The 18,873-nt window shown below is 39.9% G+C and overlaps 1 protein-coding gene across 1 annotated transcript in view; it reads right to left on the reverse strand.

The window, feature by feature from the left end:
• Positions 1 to 2,514: 2,514 nt before the first annotated feature.
• Positions 2,515 to 18,873, reverse strand: part of LOC139694168 (nuclear pore complex protein Nup93-like) — a 36,235-nt gene continuing 19,876 nt past the window's right edge. The window contains exons 9-15 of the mRNA XM_071592598.1: positions 15,963 to 16,166; positions 13,777 to 13,903; positions 9,338 to 9,596; positions 8,403 to 8,669; positions 5,888 to 6,042; positions 3,047 to 3,095; positions 2,515 to 2,836 (exon numbers count right to left, since the gene is read on the reverse strand). Of these exons, the coding sequence (XP_071448699.1) occupies positions 2,717 to 2,836; positions 3,047 to 3,095; positions 5,888 to 6,042; positions 8,403 to 8,669; positions 9,338 to 9,596; positions 13,777 to 13,903; positions 15,963 to 16,166 (1,181 nt within the window). The 3' untranslated portion in view covers positions 2,515 to 2,716. The remainder of the gene's footprint in view (positions 2,837 to 3,046; positions 3,096 to 5,887; positions 6,043 to 8,402; positions 8,670 to 9,337; positions 9,597 to 13,776; positions 13,904 to 15,962; positions 16,167 to 18,873) is intronic.

The following is an 18,873-nucleotide window of genomic DNA, read 5'->3' on the forward strand; positions in this document are numbered from 1 at the left end:
GAGCACTGTCTTGTTTCCAGTGAAGGAAATCCTTTTCATCTACCCTCGCTACATCTTGGCTAAATGTTTTTGTTGTTCAGAGTACGAAAATGTTGAGGTTTTAATCCTCCATGTAATCCATCCTTCACCTGACAGTTTGGATCATTCTTCAGTTGATTTCCCTTACAGCTTCCATAATGAAGAACGATGTTTGAATCTGGTGTAACACATACAACAGATCATAGTCCATTAGATGAACTCTGATCTGTTTACCAATCCCTCCAGTAACTTCAAACTCTTCCCTGTAGAATTGACCAAACTGTTTGAAGTCATACATAATTCTGTTCAAAATCCTTTATTTCTCATCAATGGTAACTTTAACTGTAATCTTCCCATCAACTTCAAAGTAAAACAGGTCTTGCTTGATAATTTATCCTCATTTGCTCAGCATTCAACCACTGATGAACCTACAAGAGTTCACTCTACCTCTGCAACTCTCCTTGAAAACGTTATAAATAAATAAAACAAAGCAGTTTTTCAGAAAGAAAAGGCTAAGCTTAACATTAAAACAGGAGGGTAACAACTACAGCAAGTGGAACAGTTTACATATCTCACATATGTTTTGGACCAAAATGGTCAAAGTAGTAGGGATATAAGGAGGATAATTGCAGTTGGCAAAGAAGCTTTCATGAGAAGAGAATTGATGGCAGGGACGATGATTAAAGGTTTTGAGAAAAGGCTCGTCGACCTTGATATGCAGCAAGGTTATGTACGGCACGGAAACATGGTCACTGAAGCAGAATTAAAGGTGCAGATTGGAGGCTTTTGAAATGTGGTTGTGGAGAAGGATGGAGAAGGTGAACTGAACCGAAAAGATGACACATGAGGAAGTGCTAGGTATGGTGAGCGAGGAGAGGGGATTGTTGGGAGAAATCATAAGGAGGCAGGAAAAGTGGATGAAGGGTGTAATGATCTGCAGTGGGATGTTAATGACTGTGATATAGGGGGAGGATGTTGGGCAAACGAGGAAGGGACAGAAATATGGGATAGTTATGTTAGATGGAATGAAGGAAGCATATGGAGTTGAAGAGGGGCCTGTAGTAGATTAGGATGTTGGGCTTCATTTTGTTAACAGAAACAAAATATGTATTTAGTTGTTGTGCCCATCCAAAACCTACCTTAACCAGTAGATTACCTAATAGATGATACACCAGAACAAAGTATTCAATTTATTGATATTAAACATATAACACTACATACATTTTGTTTCTTGAAAAGCATTACCCACTTAAAATGCTTTTTCACAGGGCTGCTGGCTGACTTTTAATAATGTTTCGAAACTCCTGGCCGGCATTGAGTCTGCTTTGATTGATTATTACCTTGAAGATTCCTTGTACTCTGTACTTGTAATAGACTTTTAAATTATTGATTAACAATTTTAAATGACCTTGATATGCAATACTCTATAAATCATGTCACCTGAACAAATGAAATGAAAATTATAATATTTCTGATTCCATGAAGGAAAATGTGCTCTTTCTACTGGATATCAAATGCAATTGTGAAAAGAAAATATTTAGTTTATTTCAATTACTAAATGGTCTAAGAAAGAAAAGATTAGCCCCCACCAAAATCTTAAGCCCATACCTAACATCCACCTTGATCTTACTATTCACTTCATGGTTAAAACTTCTTACAAAAATCAAGTAAAACGGGCCCCATTACATTTCCTTGAGGTACACCATAAGTAACCATTATGTTTTCAGAACTGGCACTGTCAAGGACAATCCTCTGCTCCCATTCCGACAGTATTTCACCAAATTTATCAAGCTCTCATTTATACCTTAGTTGGGGAGGTAACTAGACCTTTGTTTTGGAGGATACATGGGGACAAAAAGGGTGATAGGTTAGGGATTTCATACTGGAAATACCACACAAAATGAAATGGACACCCTCGAGTTGATATGATTTGCCCTCAATGAAAGAGACAAAAATAGATCACTTTGTCCTTGAAAATTTATCACTCTTACTGCCCCCAAGCATCCTCCAAACCAAACTAAAAGAGTACCCCCCCAGCTTCTCCTCCTCAGCCCCCCTCCTCTCTCCCCTTCCCTGTGCTTCCATCTCTAGGCACTTTATTTTAACAGTGAACCCAAGAACCATATTAATGACGACTTCCATCTGATGTACAGCACGTCAATATGCTACTGCGCAGCAAAATGCATTCTGCTAAATGCCTCCACTGAAAAGTTGGAAACTACTACTTTATTTGATAATTATAGAAATTACTTCGATTCAGTTAAACCTGATACTTGATCATTTATAGAAAGGTTTTGGTATGGATTGAACAAAACCACATCTCACATCACTGGTCAAAACCAAAACTGCAAAGATATGGAAGTGTTTTACTGATATTATCATTCACTTATTTAATAACAATTAAAGATAATAAATAAATATAAGGCACAGAATTAATTTTCCTAATAATGAATGTTGAAATTAAATTTGTAAAAGTTACCAAAATGAGTAGGCGACTATCAATCATGTTATCTTTTATTAATGCTAAACTATTATCAAAATAGAAAAAATAACACAATCTCAATACTTAAAACTTCACAATTCAATATTCACCACCATTCTTGCATTGGCTGGTCCACATAATGATCCAGTCCCAAATAATCAACAATCACTTTTCACATAAACAAGGGATTAACACCCTTCCTCATCTCCTCGTACATTAATGCATAAGAATCTCTATCTGCACCAAACGGGCATTCGTATCCCCTGGCATTCTATATGGCAGTGCACCAGCAAAATTTGTGATGGCTCTCGCCTTCTCCCGCAGCTGTACTAATTGCTAGAGGGAGGAGAAGAATGAAGACCGATTAATATCCAGGTAACAATTGAAAGGTACAAAATAAAGACCAGGGCACAAAATGCAAATATAAGTGGGTTGTCACTCTTTAAAAAAATCCTACACAGATGGCACTCACAGTATCAGAAAACATTAGTTTTTAATAATATTAAACAAACTATATTAAAAAATTGCAATTCAGGCAATTCTCACCTTATCTCTCCCTCCTTCGTCGAATCTTGCCCCCAGTGAGTCGAAACCCCTGAAATGTTAAAAACAGATCATCATTGAAGGGCAATGGATCACAGCATTAATTATGAGAACATGCTGCATGCAATTTTATCATAGCAGTCATGTCTTTTTTATCAAGCTAGAACTAGAAAACATTGCACAATATAGCAGGGGCATGGAGGCAATGTGCCACAAAAATATTCTATGATTACTACAAAGAATTGTCATAAATTTTAAGAAAGCAACTGTTTTACATGTTTATAATGATTCATATCATCATTTATACAGTTTTTCATGACCTGAAACACTTAATGGCAAGCAATGAAGGTATTTCTAGAATGGACCTTCTGATAGAAATAAGGTTTTTGATTCCATTGGGTGATGAGATTTTATGTAAATTCAAATTTCCAGGAACCTACACATGATTGCATTAATTTACATGGAGAGCTGCCCAAAATGTAAAATGATTAAGTGGATTTGAATATTTAATTTACACACTTATGCTTCTCTCATCATTACCCGGGTAAATGGTTTCACCTACTACAGTCTCTCTTATCCTACTACAAGGTTTGTATAAAAAGTATCGGGAAGAATTTTACCCTGATGTGACCACATGCCGCAGTGTACATCGCACCTGGCAGACTCAGTGGTGGAGCTTCAACACCCACCAATCGCCTGCGAGCGTCCGTCTAGGCTGGTGCATGCTTTCAGTGGACAACCCTGTCGATTGACTCGGTGCAAGTGCAAAATGCAGCAAACGATCGAACAGTGGTACGCCACCAAATTTTGTGTTGGACTGGGAAAATCAGGTACCGAGATGTTGGGCATGATTCATCAAGTATTCAAGGAAGGAAGCACGCTGCAAACCACAGTTTCTAAGTTGCACAAACCCTTCAAGGATGGCCAAGAGTGTGTGGAGTGGAGGATGAGCCCTGCGCTGGACAGCTCTCTACGTGAAGAACTGACGACAATGTGCAACAAATGCATGAAGTGCTGGATTCAGACTGTTGGTTAAGTGTGCGCATGATTGCAAATATCGCATTAGCATTGATGAGATGACAGTAAAGAAGAAAGGGGAAGAAAACTCCAATGGCCGTAAGGATTAGTTGCCAATCTCTGGTCAGACCAATTGTTGTGTTGGTGTGACGGGAATCACGTCAGGGACCAACCACAACCTCTCGACCAGAATACCCTCTGTGGTGGTTTACGGGAGATTAATCCGCGTCAGGGACCAACACACAGCCACACGCACACTATCCTGCCTGAAATCCTTCACGAGGCTGTGAGACCCTGTTAAAGAATTTCAGATGGAGATGGAATCCTTCACGAGGCTGTAGAGTAGACCCCGTTAAAGATTCCAGGATATTCTCAAGCACACACTCTGTGGCGGTTTACGGGAGATTAATCCGCGTCAGGGACCAACACACAGCCACACGCACACTATCCTGTCTGAAATCCTTCACGAGGCTGTGAGACCCTGTTAAAGAATTTCAGATGGAGATGGAATCCTTCACGAGGCTGTAGAGTAGACCCCGTTAAAGATTCCAGGATATTCTCAAGCACACACTCTGTGGATGGCACAGACCAAACACACACACAAGCACTCGAGAAACGCACACACACTCAAAAGGGCCCAACTTCTGGGAGAATCTGGACACAGGTAAAAAGCAACTAGGAAGTGCGTCGAACACGCGTGTTTCGGCCACAAAGTGGCCCTCTTCAGCGAACCGAAGGGAAAACACCTCCAACACAAGGTTGAAAGTAAACAACCGTAGACAAACGTCATATTTATATAGAGACTGTGGGAGTTGGGGGGACCAATCGAAATAGGTGGAAGATGGAAAGGGGAGGGGTACTTTAAACGTATTGGTGAAGAGGAAGGAGGGGGGGGGGGGAGGAGGAAAAACAGATACCAAGGGACTGAGTGGAACGGGAAGGAGTAATTATTCTGGAATCTGGACACAGGTGAATATCCTGGAATCTTTAACGGGGTCTACTCTACAGCCTCGTGAAGGATTCCATCTCCATCTGAAATTCTTTAACAGGGTCTCACAGCCTCGTGAAGGATTTCAGACAGGATAGTGTGCGTGTGGCTGTGTGTTGGTCCCTGACGCGGATTAATCTCCCGTAAACCACCACAGAGGGTATTCTGGTCGAGAGGTTGTGGTTGGTCCCTGACGTGATTCCCGTCACACCAACACAACAATTGGTCTGACGAGAGATTGGCAACTAATCCTTACGGCCATTGGAGTTTTCTTCCCCTTTCTTCTTTATTGAGAGGCCGTAGAGCTCATTATTTCTTGCTGAGATGACAGTACATACACCATTATCAGTGAAAATTAGGAATGCAAAATATCTGCACTAAACTCGTCCTCCTGAAGGTCTATGGACGGACGACCACGAGCTGAGTTAAGAGTTTGCTTTTCCACAAATTGTTCAGGCCTGGGCAATACAGCCATAATTATCTGGCAAGAAAATTAGGAAAAAATTCACTGGAATAAACTGGCCATCTGCACTGGATACTGGATATAACCTTAAAAAATACTAAGGAAACACAATCAAAATACTAAACACGTTCACTTTCATTACGATGGTGAGCATTATGATGCCTATCTGTGTAACATACCCAGTGAGGATGTTGACGGATGAGGGATGAGGACATTTTAGATCATTAGTGACATAACAGGGATAGCCTGACATCACTTTTGATAGCATACCCAAACAATGACTTTCAATCCATGGAAAATTCATCTTTTCTTAACATGACAAATTGTTTAAGGTCTTCACATGATGTTCCCAACTTAATTGATTAAAAATTCAAACCTGGCTTTGTTATATTGTTCATGCAGAATGTTCATTGTAGCAAGGAGTATATCCGGCATGTTTCGGCATATTTCATCTCCAAGTCGTTTGAATGTAACGATACATTCCTCCAGTTTGTCCATGGAAGTGGGTACCAGATGTATTTTCTCCAAAACCTGTGAAAAACACATATGATTAATTAAAGTTTCAATATTTACATGCATTTTTAGGCTTATCAGGGCAACTGTTGAACTTCACATACAGTGAAATCATAAATTAAGCTAAGAGCTGCCTGGACAGTAAAAGGTTATGCAAATTCAGGGAAATTTCAGGGCACACCAATGGAAGAAAGTCAGTGGGAAAAGTGAGGAATCTTTTGGATTTCATGCATTTTGAATGGCTTGATTACAAATGCTCTAACTTGATAACTAAATTTATATGACCTTTAGTAAACACAAGAGCGCTGATATTAAGTCTATTTTTATGATCCATACGACACCTTGAGATCAACGGAAAACATTGCCATAATCACCATCTACTGATAAAAAGACAAGCCCTGTGGGTCACAACTGGCTTGACTCATGGTCAGGCATGACCCACCATCTGTGGGTCGCGCTGTCCTTATATTCATACGAGACATTTGAGAGGAGTTACTGGTTTGCAATGAAACATTGCTTGCCCCTGCAGGGTATATCATTCAGAGTTTTGCATTCCTCTTTCTGTGTTTGCATTGTTTCATATACTTAGCCCAAAACAGCATCATGTCAATCACATCGGACAAATAACAAAGAAAAACAAATGATGCCAATAAAAACTTGACAGATAACAAACAACGGCAGTACAGGGAAAAAAAATGAAGTTCGGATCGTAAAAATGAGGGAGACAAAAATGAGGGAGTAATAAGGAGGTCTGAAGAGGAGAGATAAGGAGGAATGAAAGGAAGAGATGGAAAGAGGTGTTTGGAATGAATTGTAACAAGGGAGATGTATTTCATGATTGCATCAAGCATTGACTAAGTCTAGAGATGAATGAGCACGGTGTGGTTGAGAGCAGAGGGGTTACACAATGAAAGATGCCATTAAACCACGTTGACCAAAAAGGTACTCAAAGTGAAAAGTTCCGATGACCATTACAAGGTTTGTATTAAAATTACAGGCAACAATTTTTCCCTGACATTTGCGTGAAGTGCTGGATTCAGACTGTCAGTTAAGGGTGCGCATAACCACGGATCGTACATTGGCATTGATGCAAGATGACAGTACACACGATTGGATCACTTAAAAGTTAGGCAATTTGGAAAATCTGCGCTAAACTCGTCCCAAAGGTGTTTGGATGGACAATCAGGAGCAGAGCCAAGAGTGTCTGCTTGCGAAGACCTTCTGCAACAGCATCGCGATGATTCCCCAACCCCCTTACGGTCCCCCTTGACTTGCCACCAGCAGACTATTTTCTATTCCCAAAAGTGAAATTCTACCTCAAAGGATACCACCACAATGGGACCTTAAGTGCCGTCACAGAAACTTGCAAGCGTACCATTAAGGACATTGCGGAATCTGGCTACGAGGGAGCCTTCGAGTCTTGGAAAAGCCACTGGAAAAAGTGTGTCGAAGCTCAAGGGAAGAAGTACTTTGAAGAATTTCGAAGCAGGGTAGCAATATCTGAAATAAATCTACTTTTCTGAAACTTTTACCAATACTTTTTATACAAACCATATATATATTATTCATGGCATCACAACCAACAATATGAGAGGAAATGCAGAGAGAAGACCTTATATAATTTAGAAAGATGTTACCAAAGAAAAAATGATGGTGAGGAATGACAGAGAGAAAGGATTTTGTGGGACACTGAAGTATGTAGTTTGACTTTTCAGTGATGAGGGCTGGAATTTTGTGGGTTGTATAGAACTTGCTTAGGAAATCCAGAGAGGAATCCAGGAAGGAATCAGCTAATCTGATACTTAGATTTGGTGTTTCTACAATAAATATTTACCTAGACAATCATTTTCCAAATGATTTGGTTCCAATGATATCATCAAGGCTGTATTGGTAGGTTATTTTTCATTCATCACATGATATCATTCTTGTTAGGGTACTATTATTAATTTTTTGCAGGAGAACATATTCCTGAGCCATCTGCTAAATGTTCATTATACAATGCAACAATTTCAGAGAGTAAGACGTTGCCTCAATCGTTTAACTGGCTAAAGCACTTGGCCAGACATCGAGGGATCAGGATTTGAACCCTTGTCAAAGCAAATGAAGGCAATTTTGTCACTTTGACATTGTTACATAATAAATTGATACAAGAAAATAGAAGTAACAGCAAAATCACAAACAACAGAGAAACAATAGTAGGTCCCAGGGTCCAAATCTCATTGTTCGTACAATGACTGGAAGTCAATACACACAGTCGCGGTGATGACATCCAGAAAGATAACCAACTCAAAGTTACAATTCATTACGATAAACCACTCCTCCTGGGTGCAACAGCCACATGACAACTGCCGTGGCTCAAGGAGAATGCAGAATCTCACCTCCAGGGCCTCCGTGTGCCTGCCCAGGTGGTAGTGGTCAAAGAAGTCTATCAGCTTGCAGAGCGTTTGGAAGGTAGCCGCGGTTTCCGGGGAGCACGCCAGCGGCTGTCCCCTCTGCAGCATGTGCTTGGTGGCTACCTTGAGGCGCTCCCTCAGCCTACCCTCCTCTTCCTCTGCGCCCCCCCCTCTGCCCACCTCCCCCATCGGTGCCTTCGACATCACCTGGCTGACCAGCACAGAGAGCAGCGATAGCGCCCTCTCGTCATTCTGCAAAGAGCACAGAAGCACACACTTATGAGAAGGGAAATGATGCAGGGCATCAAACGAGAGAATGAAACAACCTTCTTGCCATCAAAAGTCATCCAGTTTCGATCATTGTACACTAAAACTCACTGGCCACAGAACAAGGGGTACAAGTAGGAATTGAAGATTCAGGTGTGATGTGGTGGCACCATTCCTTAATTACAGAGACGAAAAATTTTGAAATTTTCTACTCAATAAAGATTTGTTTTTGACTATTTTCAATGAACTAAATCATTTTCAAGCGAAACTTTCAAATTACTGAGTCCAATGTATATACTAAACATAGGGGTTAGGGAAGCCCCAATGTGCTGGGAGGGGTTGCGGGAGAGATGCGAGTGGAAAAACCAAAAAACAAATGTATACATATTGAACTCTGTAAATTGCTTCACTTGAAGCTCTGTAAAAGGTTCACTTGAAAATGATGTAGTGAATTGAAACTAGTCGAACATACATCTATATTAAGCAGGAAAATTGCATTTTCCTCCCTATTCTGATTCAATTTCATCCATGGATTACACAAAAGTTTGCCACACCAATACCTCAGCTTGCAATAAAAATAATTCATGTGATTTTAACATCCTCAAGTATTCCCACAGTTTCTCAATACTTTCCAAGTGTTTATCTAAATTTACCTTGGCCAGGTTGTAAAGATCTATGGCATCTTCAAAGAGCCCTCTGTCTTCGCAACGCTTCCCAGCAGCCTCAGCAACCTCTCCAGCAAAATCAGCGCCTGAACCAGGAGTACAGAGCTCATCGATCAAGCCAGGCAATCGACACCCATCAGGCATCATCTTGCCGAGAATGAGGCCGAAATCCTGACTCTCCAGGACCATGTTCACCACACACTCAATGAACAGATTGCCAGTGCCGTCGCCATCTCCCTTCAATTTTCTTAAATAAAGAATTGGCGGGAAAAAAATTAATTCCAAATTAATACTAAAGTTCACATTTAAAATCTTGAGCAATGCTGTGCTGGATTAAGCACTCAATGCAGAAAACTTTCATTTCGAAAATTTTTCATTCACGAAGCACTCACACATCGGGGACAACAGCATTGGGCGAAGGAAACCAAACCACATTAATTAACCTGAGGGTTCACACATTACCACAGGATATACAAAGGGGCCAGCTCCTCACACCCAAATGTGTACCGCAAATGTGATTCCCTAGGAAGACCTGATAGCACTAGAAAATTGTACAGCTCAGGTGAAGCAGAGTACACCACCTGAAATTGAACCAAGGCCCTTTGGTCCATGGCCCTGCCGACTACACAGGGTTAATCATACCAAGCACTTGGTTCAAACACCACAATAGGCATTAATGTCAATGTCAGAGGATTCAGAATAATATCAGATAGACTATACTATGGTTAGGTAGAGATTTAGGAAGAGCATCATTGTTTTGCAGAGTTTCCTAAATTCCGATGATAACGTGGTGCTAATGACATAACGGTAAAACAGGGTAGAAGTTTAAGGAAATGAAATGTAGATGTAATAACCAGAATGATAAGAAAGGAGTGTCAGCAGGTTTGTTAGAAAATTACGAATGAGGAAAGGGTGATGGGTAAAATAGGAGAAAAATTAGAACATATCTCCAGGAAAAACAAGGAAAGGCAAGGAATATATGAGGACTGCAAAACCATAAGATAGATTTTGTCCGCAGGTTAAGTGGTTCTCATGATCATATCAATAAGAGGATGATAGCAGGGAAAATGATTGAATGGGGGGTGATCAGGCTGGAAAAAAGGAGAGGCAGGCGTAACACCGCAGCTGTAATTAGGTCATGAATAAAGAGGAACGGGGAATACAATATCTAAGCATTTGTCTGTTTTATAGATTTTGAAAAGGTGACTGAAGGAGTGAATTGGGTGGAATTAATGATTATGTTTCAAAAAACAGGAATAGACTTGAGGGACATGAGACTAATCTGCAACCTGTACATGTCACAGACTACTCAAGAGCAAGTAGCAGATGGAGATGCAGTGCCATCAATCCTTTTTCTAAAAATGTCCAGATGGGAATTCATAGAAAGAGGATTCAGACAGAAGTGGCCACTAACACCTAAACTAATCAACATATTTGGGGAGAAATGGTTGAAGAGACAAGAGAATAACTGGGGATGGGGACGAAAATCAGTGGGGAATTTCTTAGATCAGCCACATTTGCTGATGACCAGGACTTAGTTTGAAAGAAGATGTGTGAGTTATTAGCTGTGAATGCGAAGAGAGGTAAATTCCTAAAGCCAATAAAAGTTGGAAGGTTCCTATAGCAATATTTCAGTCACCGGCTGATGGAACTAATGTCATAGGAGCCTTCCCACTTTTTTTTTAGAATTTTAGAAAAGGCTATAGGAATTTACCTAACATTTCAGGCTTCAGTCTGTCACTCAGCTAAGGGGTTGCAAGCACTTCTGAATGTATTTGAAATTCAGTGCCATAGGTAAGGGATAAGAATGAATGTTAACTAAACAAACGTTATAAGATTTTCAAGAAAAAGTATGGCTTAGTTAAATAGTGAAATATGAGCTCATAATCTAGAGAAGATGGCCTTCAACAGCCTTAATTGGAAAGAGATGTTCAAGATGTTGGAAGTGATTGGAATGGACTACAAACCGCAAAAAAAACAATCCATCGGCTCCACCTAGGGATTAGATGAGAGCAATTCACACAAAAAACAGATGTGGAGAAAAGAGGTATTGGAAGAACTTGAGATATACATGGAAATCGGAGGAGACTTTATAAAATTAATTAGGTTTGCGGATGATCAAGCTGCAGCTAACCAGTCATCCAAGGAATTGCAAGTATTGCTGACCATTAGAAATTCAGTACCATAGTTGTGATACATGAGAATCAATGTTAAATAAATCCTACATCATGAGGTTGTCTAGGAAGAGAAAGGCTAAATCATATATTACAATATGAGTTGATAAACTAGAGCAGGTAGAAGTTTACCCATATTGGAAGTGTTTTGAACCAAAACTGTCAAAGTAGTGGGGACATACGGAGAAGAACTGCATTAGACAAAGAATCTTTCACAAAGAGAGAGGCATTGATGACACAGATGTTGAGTAAGAATGTTAAGAAAAGGCTCGTTAAAACTTTGATATGGAGTGTTTTTTTTGGCATGGAAACATGGTCGTTGAAGCTGAATAGAAAAAATGAAGTGCACAGACAGGAAAACAAATGAAGTGCACTAGGTATGGTGAGAGAGGATTGTTGGGAGAAATCCAAAGGAGATAGGAAATATAGATGCAGAGCATTTTGATGGGCACTGGAATGTTGAAAACTGAGATATGGAGGGGAGAATGTTAGGAAAACCAGGAAGGGAAAGGAATAGGGGATGGGGATGTTGGACGGCATGAAGGGAGGGAGGAAGTATTCAGATTAGAAGAGGGACTCTTAGCAGAATAGGATGTCAGGATGTGTTTTTTGGAGAGGCAAACAAATACATCATTGCGCAATTGTATTAGTTAGTCCAAACCTTCCTTAACCTGAAGCACACCAATGATAATATCATTGGCATGTCTGGTCATCTGACTGTCTGAATAAGTCATTATGGTCAGTAATTATATTCCAAGGTACAAGTTTATGATTTATTTTTAATTGAACAATGAACAATTGAACAATATTTTTAATTATAACAAAGAGTTGAGCTTGCAAAATTTTGGTCATTCTTTTCTTTTAACAGAATACAGGACAATTTTTTAAGTTTATCATGCTTTTTCACAGCACCTGAGTGTTTCATTCATTTAATAGAATTGTTAGGATCACACATTCAAATAGAACCAAACTTGTTCCAAAACAGTCAAACTTATCATATAGTTTGAAAAACACTCAGCATTGTGGGGAACTTTTTTGATTGTATTTCGTCTTTCAAATGAAAAAGAGCCAATGATGGCAGCCCAAGATAGACGAACCTCCAAGGAGGTAATGTGAGGAACCATAATACAATTATACACCAAAGCAAATGTACATTGTATTACACATGTAGGCCAATGCAATCTGTGCTCTGGCTTGGGATGCTTGCATTGTTGGCTTTGCCCAAACTTGTGCCTTAGGCCAGGGCTTCAAGTGTCAAATATTGTATAAATTAAAGATTACAATTTTAAAATAAAATTTTATAATTTTAAGTATACAAGCATAATGAGTTGTCAATTGCAAAGTGAACCACAAGCTTTATCCAAATGTACATCATAAAATGGATTCATCATATTCCAATTCCACCACAAAGAAAATGGAGCCGTGGTATTTTAAATTGTGACGAGTAAAGCATATCATCAGTGAGCCAGGGATGATTCTGCTCCTCAAAATTTAGGCTCTGATAATTGCATCTATAGATCAATCGAAATGGTTAAGATTTGTTCACACCACCAGCATATTAATCCCTTTTGACATGACACACCCATACATTATTTTCCACTAATTTTTGTCATGTAATCCTCTTACTAATTAAATACAAGAGAATTCAGAGCTTGTGCAGTCACCTCCAAATCTCCCACTGATTATTAGAAAATTATAATACTCAGCTCTTTGTTATGGTACAGGGAACCAGTTGAAGCGCTATGGTTGGGATTTTACAAGTTAAAATAAATTCTTCTAGGAGCAGCCCAGAGGAATAATTGGTTCTAATAGAAACATTTTGAAAGTGCATCAATTATGGGTAAACGGTGAGAAGATGTACAACGAGAAGACAGAGAAAAAGAGCATTCACAAATGGGAAAGTGAAATTACTATGAGAGGTCATCAATTAGGGTGGAACATATAACCAGTCTTAATCAACTCAAAGGATTGTTTTTCCAGGAACAACTCGCCTTGTTTTTAAGCCCTAAGACATTAAAGCCACATATTCATGGCTGGGCAATGCCTTTCCCCGTGCCAGGAGCATCCTGAGTAGTAAATAAGATGGAGAGATAATCAGAGCATTTGGGCTTTAGAGTTGGGAGCTCAATGTTCATGATTGGAAGCCAGTCTCATCTTTTGGTGGCATTGCTCGACTGCTCCCTCCACCCCTAAGGCTATGCTTCTATCTCTGCCAAGACAATATTCTCCGCACACACACGAGGAAGCACCTACCTCAGGCAAAAGTAGTAGTTGAGCGCCTCCCTGGGGTCAGTGGCCTCAAAGTGCTGAACATACAACGTGATCAGACGCGACAAGTTGAGGCGGCGCATGGGCCTTGGGTCGGCAGGATCCAAAACCACTGCAAATCCATGAAAGAAATGTCATACACAACTTGAAACAAGCAACTCTGGCAGGCATTCAAACTCCCCAAATCTTCAACCTGGCTGCTTGTTTAAATTGAAATTTCAAATCCTAATTCTCTTTCGAAAACCCACCACATGGCAAACACATTCATTCACAGGGATAGGAACACACATAAAAGACAAGCACAAGAGTGGTGGGAAAGATGGAATGAAGCAGATCACAGATACAATTAAGTTTCCTTGACCGCGACTCGAACCACAGATCTTCAACTTGCCAAGCTCTAACAATTGAGCTATCAAGGAAACATAAATTACACTGAAATCTGGGTTTTATCCAACAAAGTGCCCCGATTCTTCGACCATGAGATGGCAGTGGGGAGCTATTTCAACCGCAAAATTCTCAAAGGAGAAATGTACAACAACAAGAGGAAAGGATCGTAGGAAAAGATACAACATAGCATCCAGCCATCAATTACTTCCATTTCAAAGGCCTTACACCACTTCAAACTGAAGAAAAACTGGATTCCACACTGAAAGACCCTTCTCCTTTAAAAGTCAAACAGTGGGTTTTTGAATTCAAGAAAGGTCACATGAACACTTCTGACAAACCCTGTTCAGGACGACCCGTTGAGGTCACAATCCTTGAAATCATCGAAACAGTTCATAAAATGGTGAATGAGGACCACAGATGAAAAATGATTGAGAAAACTGAGACTACTAGGATGTTAACTGAACGTGTACCCAATATTTTACATGAACATTTGGGCATGGAGAAGCTCTGAGCTAGGTGGTCGCTGTTTGCTAAGGCACAATCAAAAATTAGCCCGGGAAACTGTTTTGATCAAAAACTTGTTACTTAACAAGCAAAACTCCGAGGAGTTTTTTCATTTATTTGTACCAGTTTATGAAACTTGGATCCACCACTACACTCCTGAAAGTAAACCCCGCATCAAAACAATGGACTGGACCAGGTGAACAGACCCCAACGAAGGCAAAAACCATTTTATTGGCGAATAAGATTATGCGACTAGTATGTTACTCCCCTCCCATTCTCTGTTGCCACCCAGCGATGGGAAAGGGGAGCACTTTTATAAATGTACAATTATTGTGCAAACGAAATCGATGGGTACACAGCAACCTGGACGATAACATCAGGCTCTACATAAATTCACATAGCAACGTACTTAATCCTGAAAATGCAACATATACCTGACTTTCCAAAACTTTAAGACTTACAGGCCTGCAATAAAGCCATTAAAAAAAGACGAATTCCAAAGAAACTGCGGGAGATGCTGCAACAGTAACTTTAATGGAGTCATCCGCTAATGTGCATTTCAATGCAACAATTTCAGAGTGTAAAAATCATTCGCCTTGACTGGGATTGAGGGATATGGGTTTGAATCCCAGTCAAGGCGAATGATTTTTACACTCTGAAATTGTTGCATTAAAAAAAGGGGAAAATAAACAATTTGAAGAAAAAAATGAGAAAAATTAAACGAATTTGAGAACAAAATGATTGTGTAATTTTTCATCCCTATGAACAATGACTTTGGAACCGATCACTGATCAAAAAAATTCATAATTGAGTAAGTTGCCCAGAAAGTATATAGTAGTTATAAGGTCAGTCAACCAACAGCTAAAATCATTCTTGCCTAGAGGGATGGCTGGGTAAGGGGGAAGGGAGGAGAGAAACCCACTGTTGGCATTAGCATACTTTTAACAAAATGCACCAAGGGGTCCCACACAGTTTAACATTCCATCCGATGGATGGCATGCTCACTCAAAGTGCTCTCCAAAAAAACCACCTCAAAAGAAGGGATCGCAACACCACTGACATATATCTACCTTCTCCAGGATTCGAACCTGGGCCCTCTGGGTGGGATGCCAGCACATTAGCTATTGCACTATCCCGATCCGTCAGAAAGTTTTTAATAGGATAAAGGGAAGAGATTCTATTTTCATAGAGGAAGCGCCTCTCTCTCTCTCTTTTTGTTCGACCCACAACCCACAGAATGGTCGCTTCCAAATGCTTTGCAATACCATAACCGCACTTACACAGTGGAGCCTTGCAGTCCTGGGGAAGGGCAAGCAGGTTCATTTGATGAAGAGCCAAAGCGAGGTGGACAGCCTGGCAGTTGGACTGCAGCCTTGGCATGGCCCTCAGGGCCAGAAACTCAATCGCCACTTCCCAGAGGCCAGTGAGGACCAGGGCTTGCACGTACACATGTGGCCTCTCTGATGCACGGTAATGCTGCTCACCTGTCAAGACCAAACAGCAATGCAGTGGTGCTCTTAACTGAGGTGCCCTCAAACGGCAGAGTATGTGAGGACATCTTGTTGGCAACACAAGCAAAACAACAAAAGCATGGTCAGCACAATGACCCGAGTGACATTTGCAAATATTCCTTGCTCTTTGCTGAAGTGATATTTTGGCATAAATCTGCGCACTCAAGAAAGAAGCCATGGGTTTACCATTTAATCATCAGAAAGCAAAAGAAATAATATTCTGTAGAGCTGTGAAGATAAAGACAGGAAGAATGTATGCAGAGCTAAAGAATGAGTTATTACAACATGCAGTACCAGGATTAAGGGCTTTTTTGTGTAGTGCAGGTTAGGGCTTAAGAGTGCAGCAGTTTTAAGCGTCTTAGGGCATCAAATACCTACCCTGAATGGTAGACTACTAAAAATAACCACGGATATCAATTGAGGAACAATTAGCAATTCTGTACATTTATTTTAATGATTTTACATGATTTTCATATTTTTGATATTACATGAACATGGTGCATCAGTGCCTAAAGGTTATACATAATATATTCTATTGTTTCAGGCTTCACTTCGTGGAAGTAATTGATATCCATTATTGAAATAGAAAGAAAGACTCGTACTTTTCCACAGATTTTATTATACGGCACGACGCGTTTCACCGACTTGCGGCATCATCATCAGGTACCTGATGATGCCGCAAGTCGGTGAAACGCGTCGTGCCGTATAATAAAATCTGTGGAAAAGTACGAGTCTTTCTTTCTATTTCAATAATGGTTATACATAATGTCTTTGAATGGCTTCAGAATACATATGTATTTCTGTTCTTTTTTTAACTTTGTAAATAAAATGCTTAAAAGATGCTTACTTAACCTAAGTTACACTTCATCATTCCTTCTTCTGATAACGTATTTTCTGGATTCCCATTCCCGACTTTATCTATTATCCTGGATTTATCACAACCACCAAGCTGTTCTTTTTCCAACTTTTCTCCTGAGTGTTACAAATATGATTTATTATTTCTGTTATGGACCACTGCCTCATTGCTTTCCTGTGCTGCTCGAAATTCTTAAGTCATTCCAACTATAGTTTTGGCTTTATAACTATAAGACAAGTCAAAGAACAAATAATCAGCTGTTTCAGTGTTCTGAAGACTCCAGAAACTCTTCCACACTATAATAGCATTTATCTATTAGAAAATGCTTGAGATATTTCCTAAGTGTACCCCTAAGAGGAGCACTGTTTGGAATGCCTACTAAGCCTAAACGCCTAGCTCGCGCACTTTCAGTCGACCATCATCCAGTATCACTTCATGGATTTTCTTCACCGTTTCTGGAGTCGTCACCTCATTTGGTCAACCAATGCGATGCTCGTCTTAACAGCTCGTATGGCCTCCTTTAAAATCTGCCACCCAATATTTGACCGTTGTAAACAAAGGAGCAGACTCACCCAGAGTAGAATCCAGTTCAGCTTTTATATTGGTTGGGCTGAGACCTTTCAAATAAAAGCATTGTGTCACATGATGATGACCAATTTTCTCCATTTTCACAAATTCACTGAAAATGTTTACTATAGATGGCTGCAAAACAAATACTAAACAACATAGCATCTTTAAACTTGGAACATATTCTTTACAGATTGCATACTTTCTAATACAGTGATATATTTCAAACAACTACCACCATCTCTAGGTCAAGCCGGGTACTTCTGGGACCACCCTCATAGTTGTTTCAACCGATCTGAGGATTGCAATTTTGTTTTGGCCTTTACGCATGGATCCAAGATTCGTCACCTGTGTAGATATTATGCACAGCATCTGTATTTGTTGAGCATTTCTTTGCATCAACTGACACAAGCATCTTCTTTATCTTTTATCAATTTAAGCGCAATCCAATGCGGACAAATATTTTTCACAGCTAAATGTTCATGCTATATCTTATTGATGCTCATCATACTAATTCCCAAGGATGCCTCAATCTCACGATGAGTCACGTGACCATCTTCTATTACTAGTTCTTGCACAGCATTTTAGTTTTCTGGCACAACAATTGATTTTGGACGACCTTCACGACTTTCATCGCTGAGCTAGCGGCCATGATGGCATTCGTTATACCAGCATTTCACAGTGGTAAAGAATGGGGCTACATTACCAAAAGTTGAAGTAAGTTGATCGATGCACTCCTGTCTTGATAATCCATGTCGAAAGTCATAAAAAATCATCGCACGAAAGTGTTCACGAGTTAACTCCATTTTTTTGTTGAGACAAAATTTTTGAGTTTCAGAAAACAACGCAAGTTATGATCAAACAACAAGATGTTCTGGAGAAAGTTGCGTAAAAAGGGTCAAACGTTTAGATTGAAACGTCAGATGGCACGTAAAGCACTTAGTGTTATCAAGGCTTAAAATATAAATAGCAACCCTTGTACTATCACCTAACAAATAATAGCAACTTAGTATATGATACAGTAAGAAATTTATCCCACAATGAGCAAGCTAGAATTTTAAAAAGTAAGAAAGCAAAATACCACTACCATATGGACATGCAACATTCAACGGTTTTGGGCACTCCAATACCCAGTCATGAACACAAGGGTTAATGAACCTGATCATTATTATACAAGCATTTTTGCGTTAAGTGAAGAAAGGCAGAGCACAGCATATTGGACCAATCTCGGATCACTGCTACGTTTGGGCAATTGGG

This window comes from Hetaerina americana, unplaced genomic scaffold (assembly GCF_022747635.1).
Source record: "Hetaerina americana unplaced genomic scaffold, ioHetAmer1.1.p SCAF_5, whole genome shotgun sequence".
NCBI lineage: Eukaryota > Metazoa > Arthropoda > Insecta > Odonata > Calopterygidae > Hetaerina > Hetaerina americana.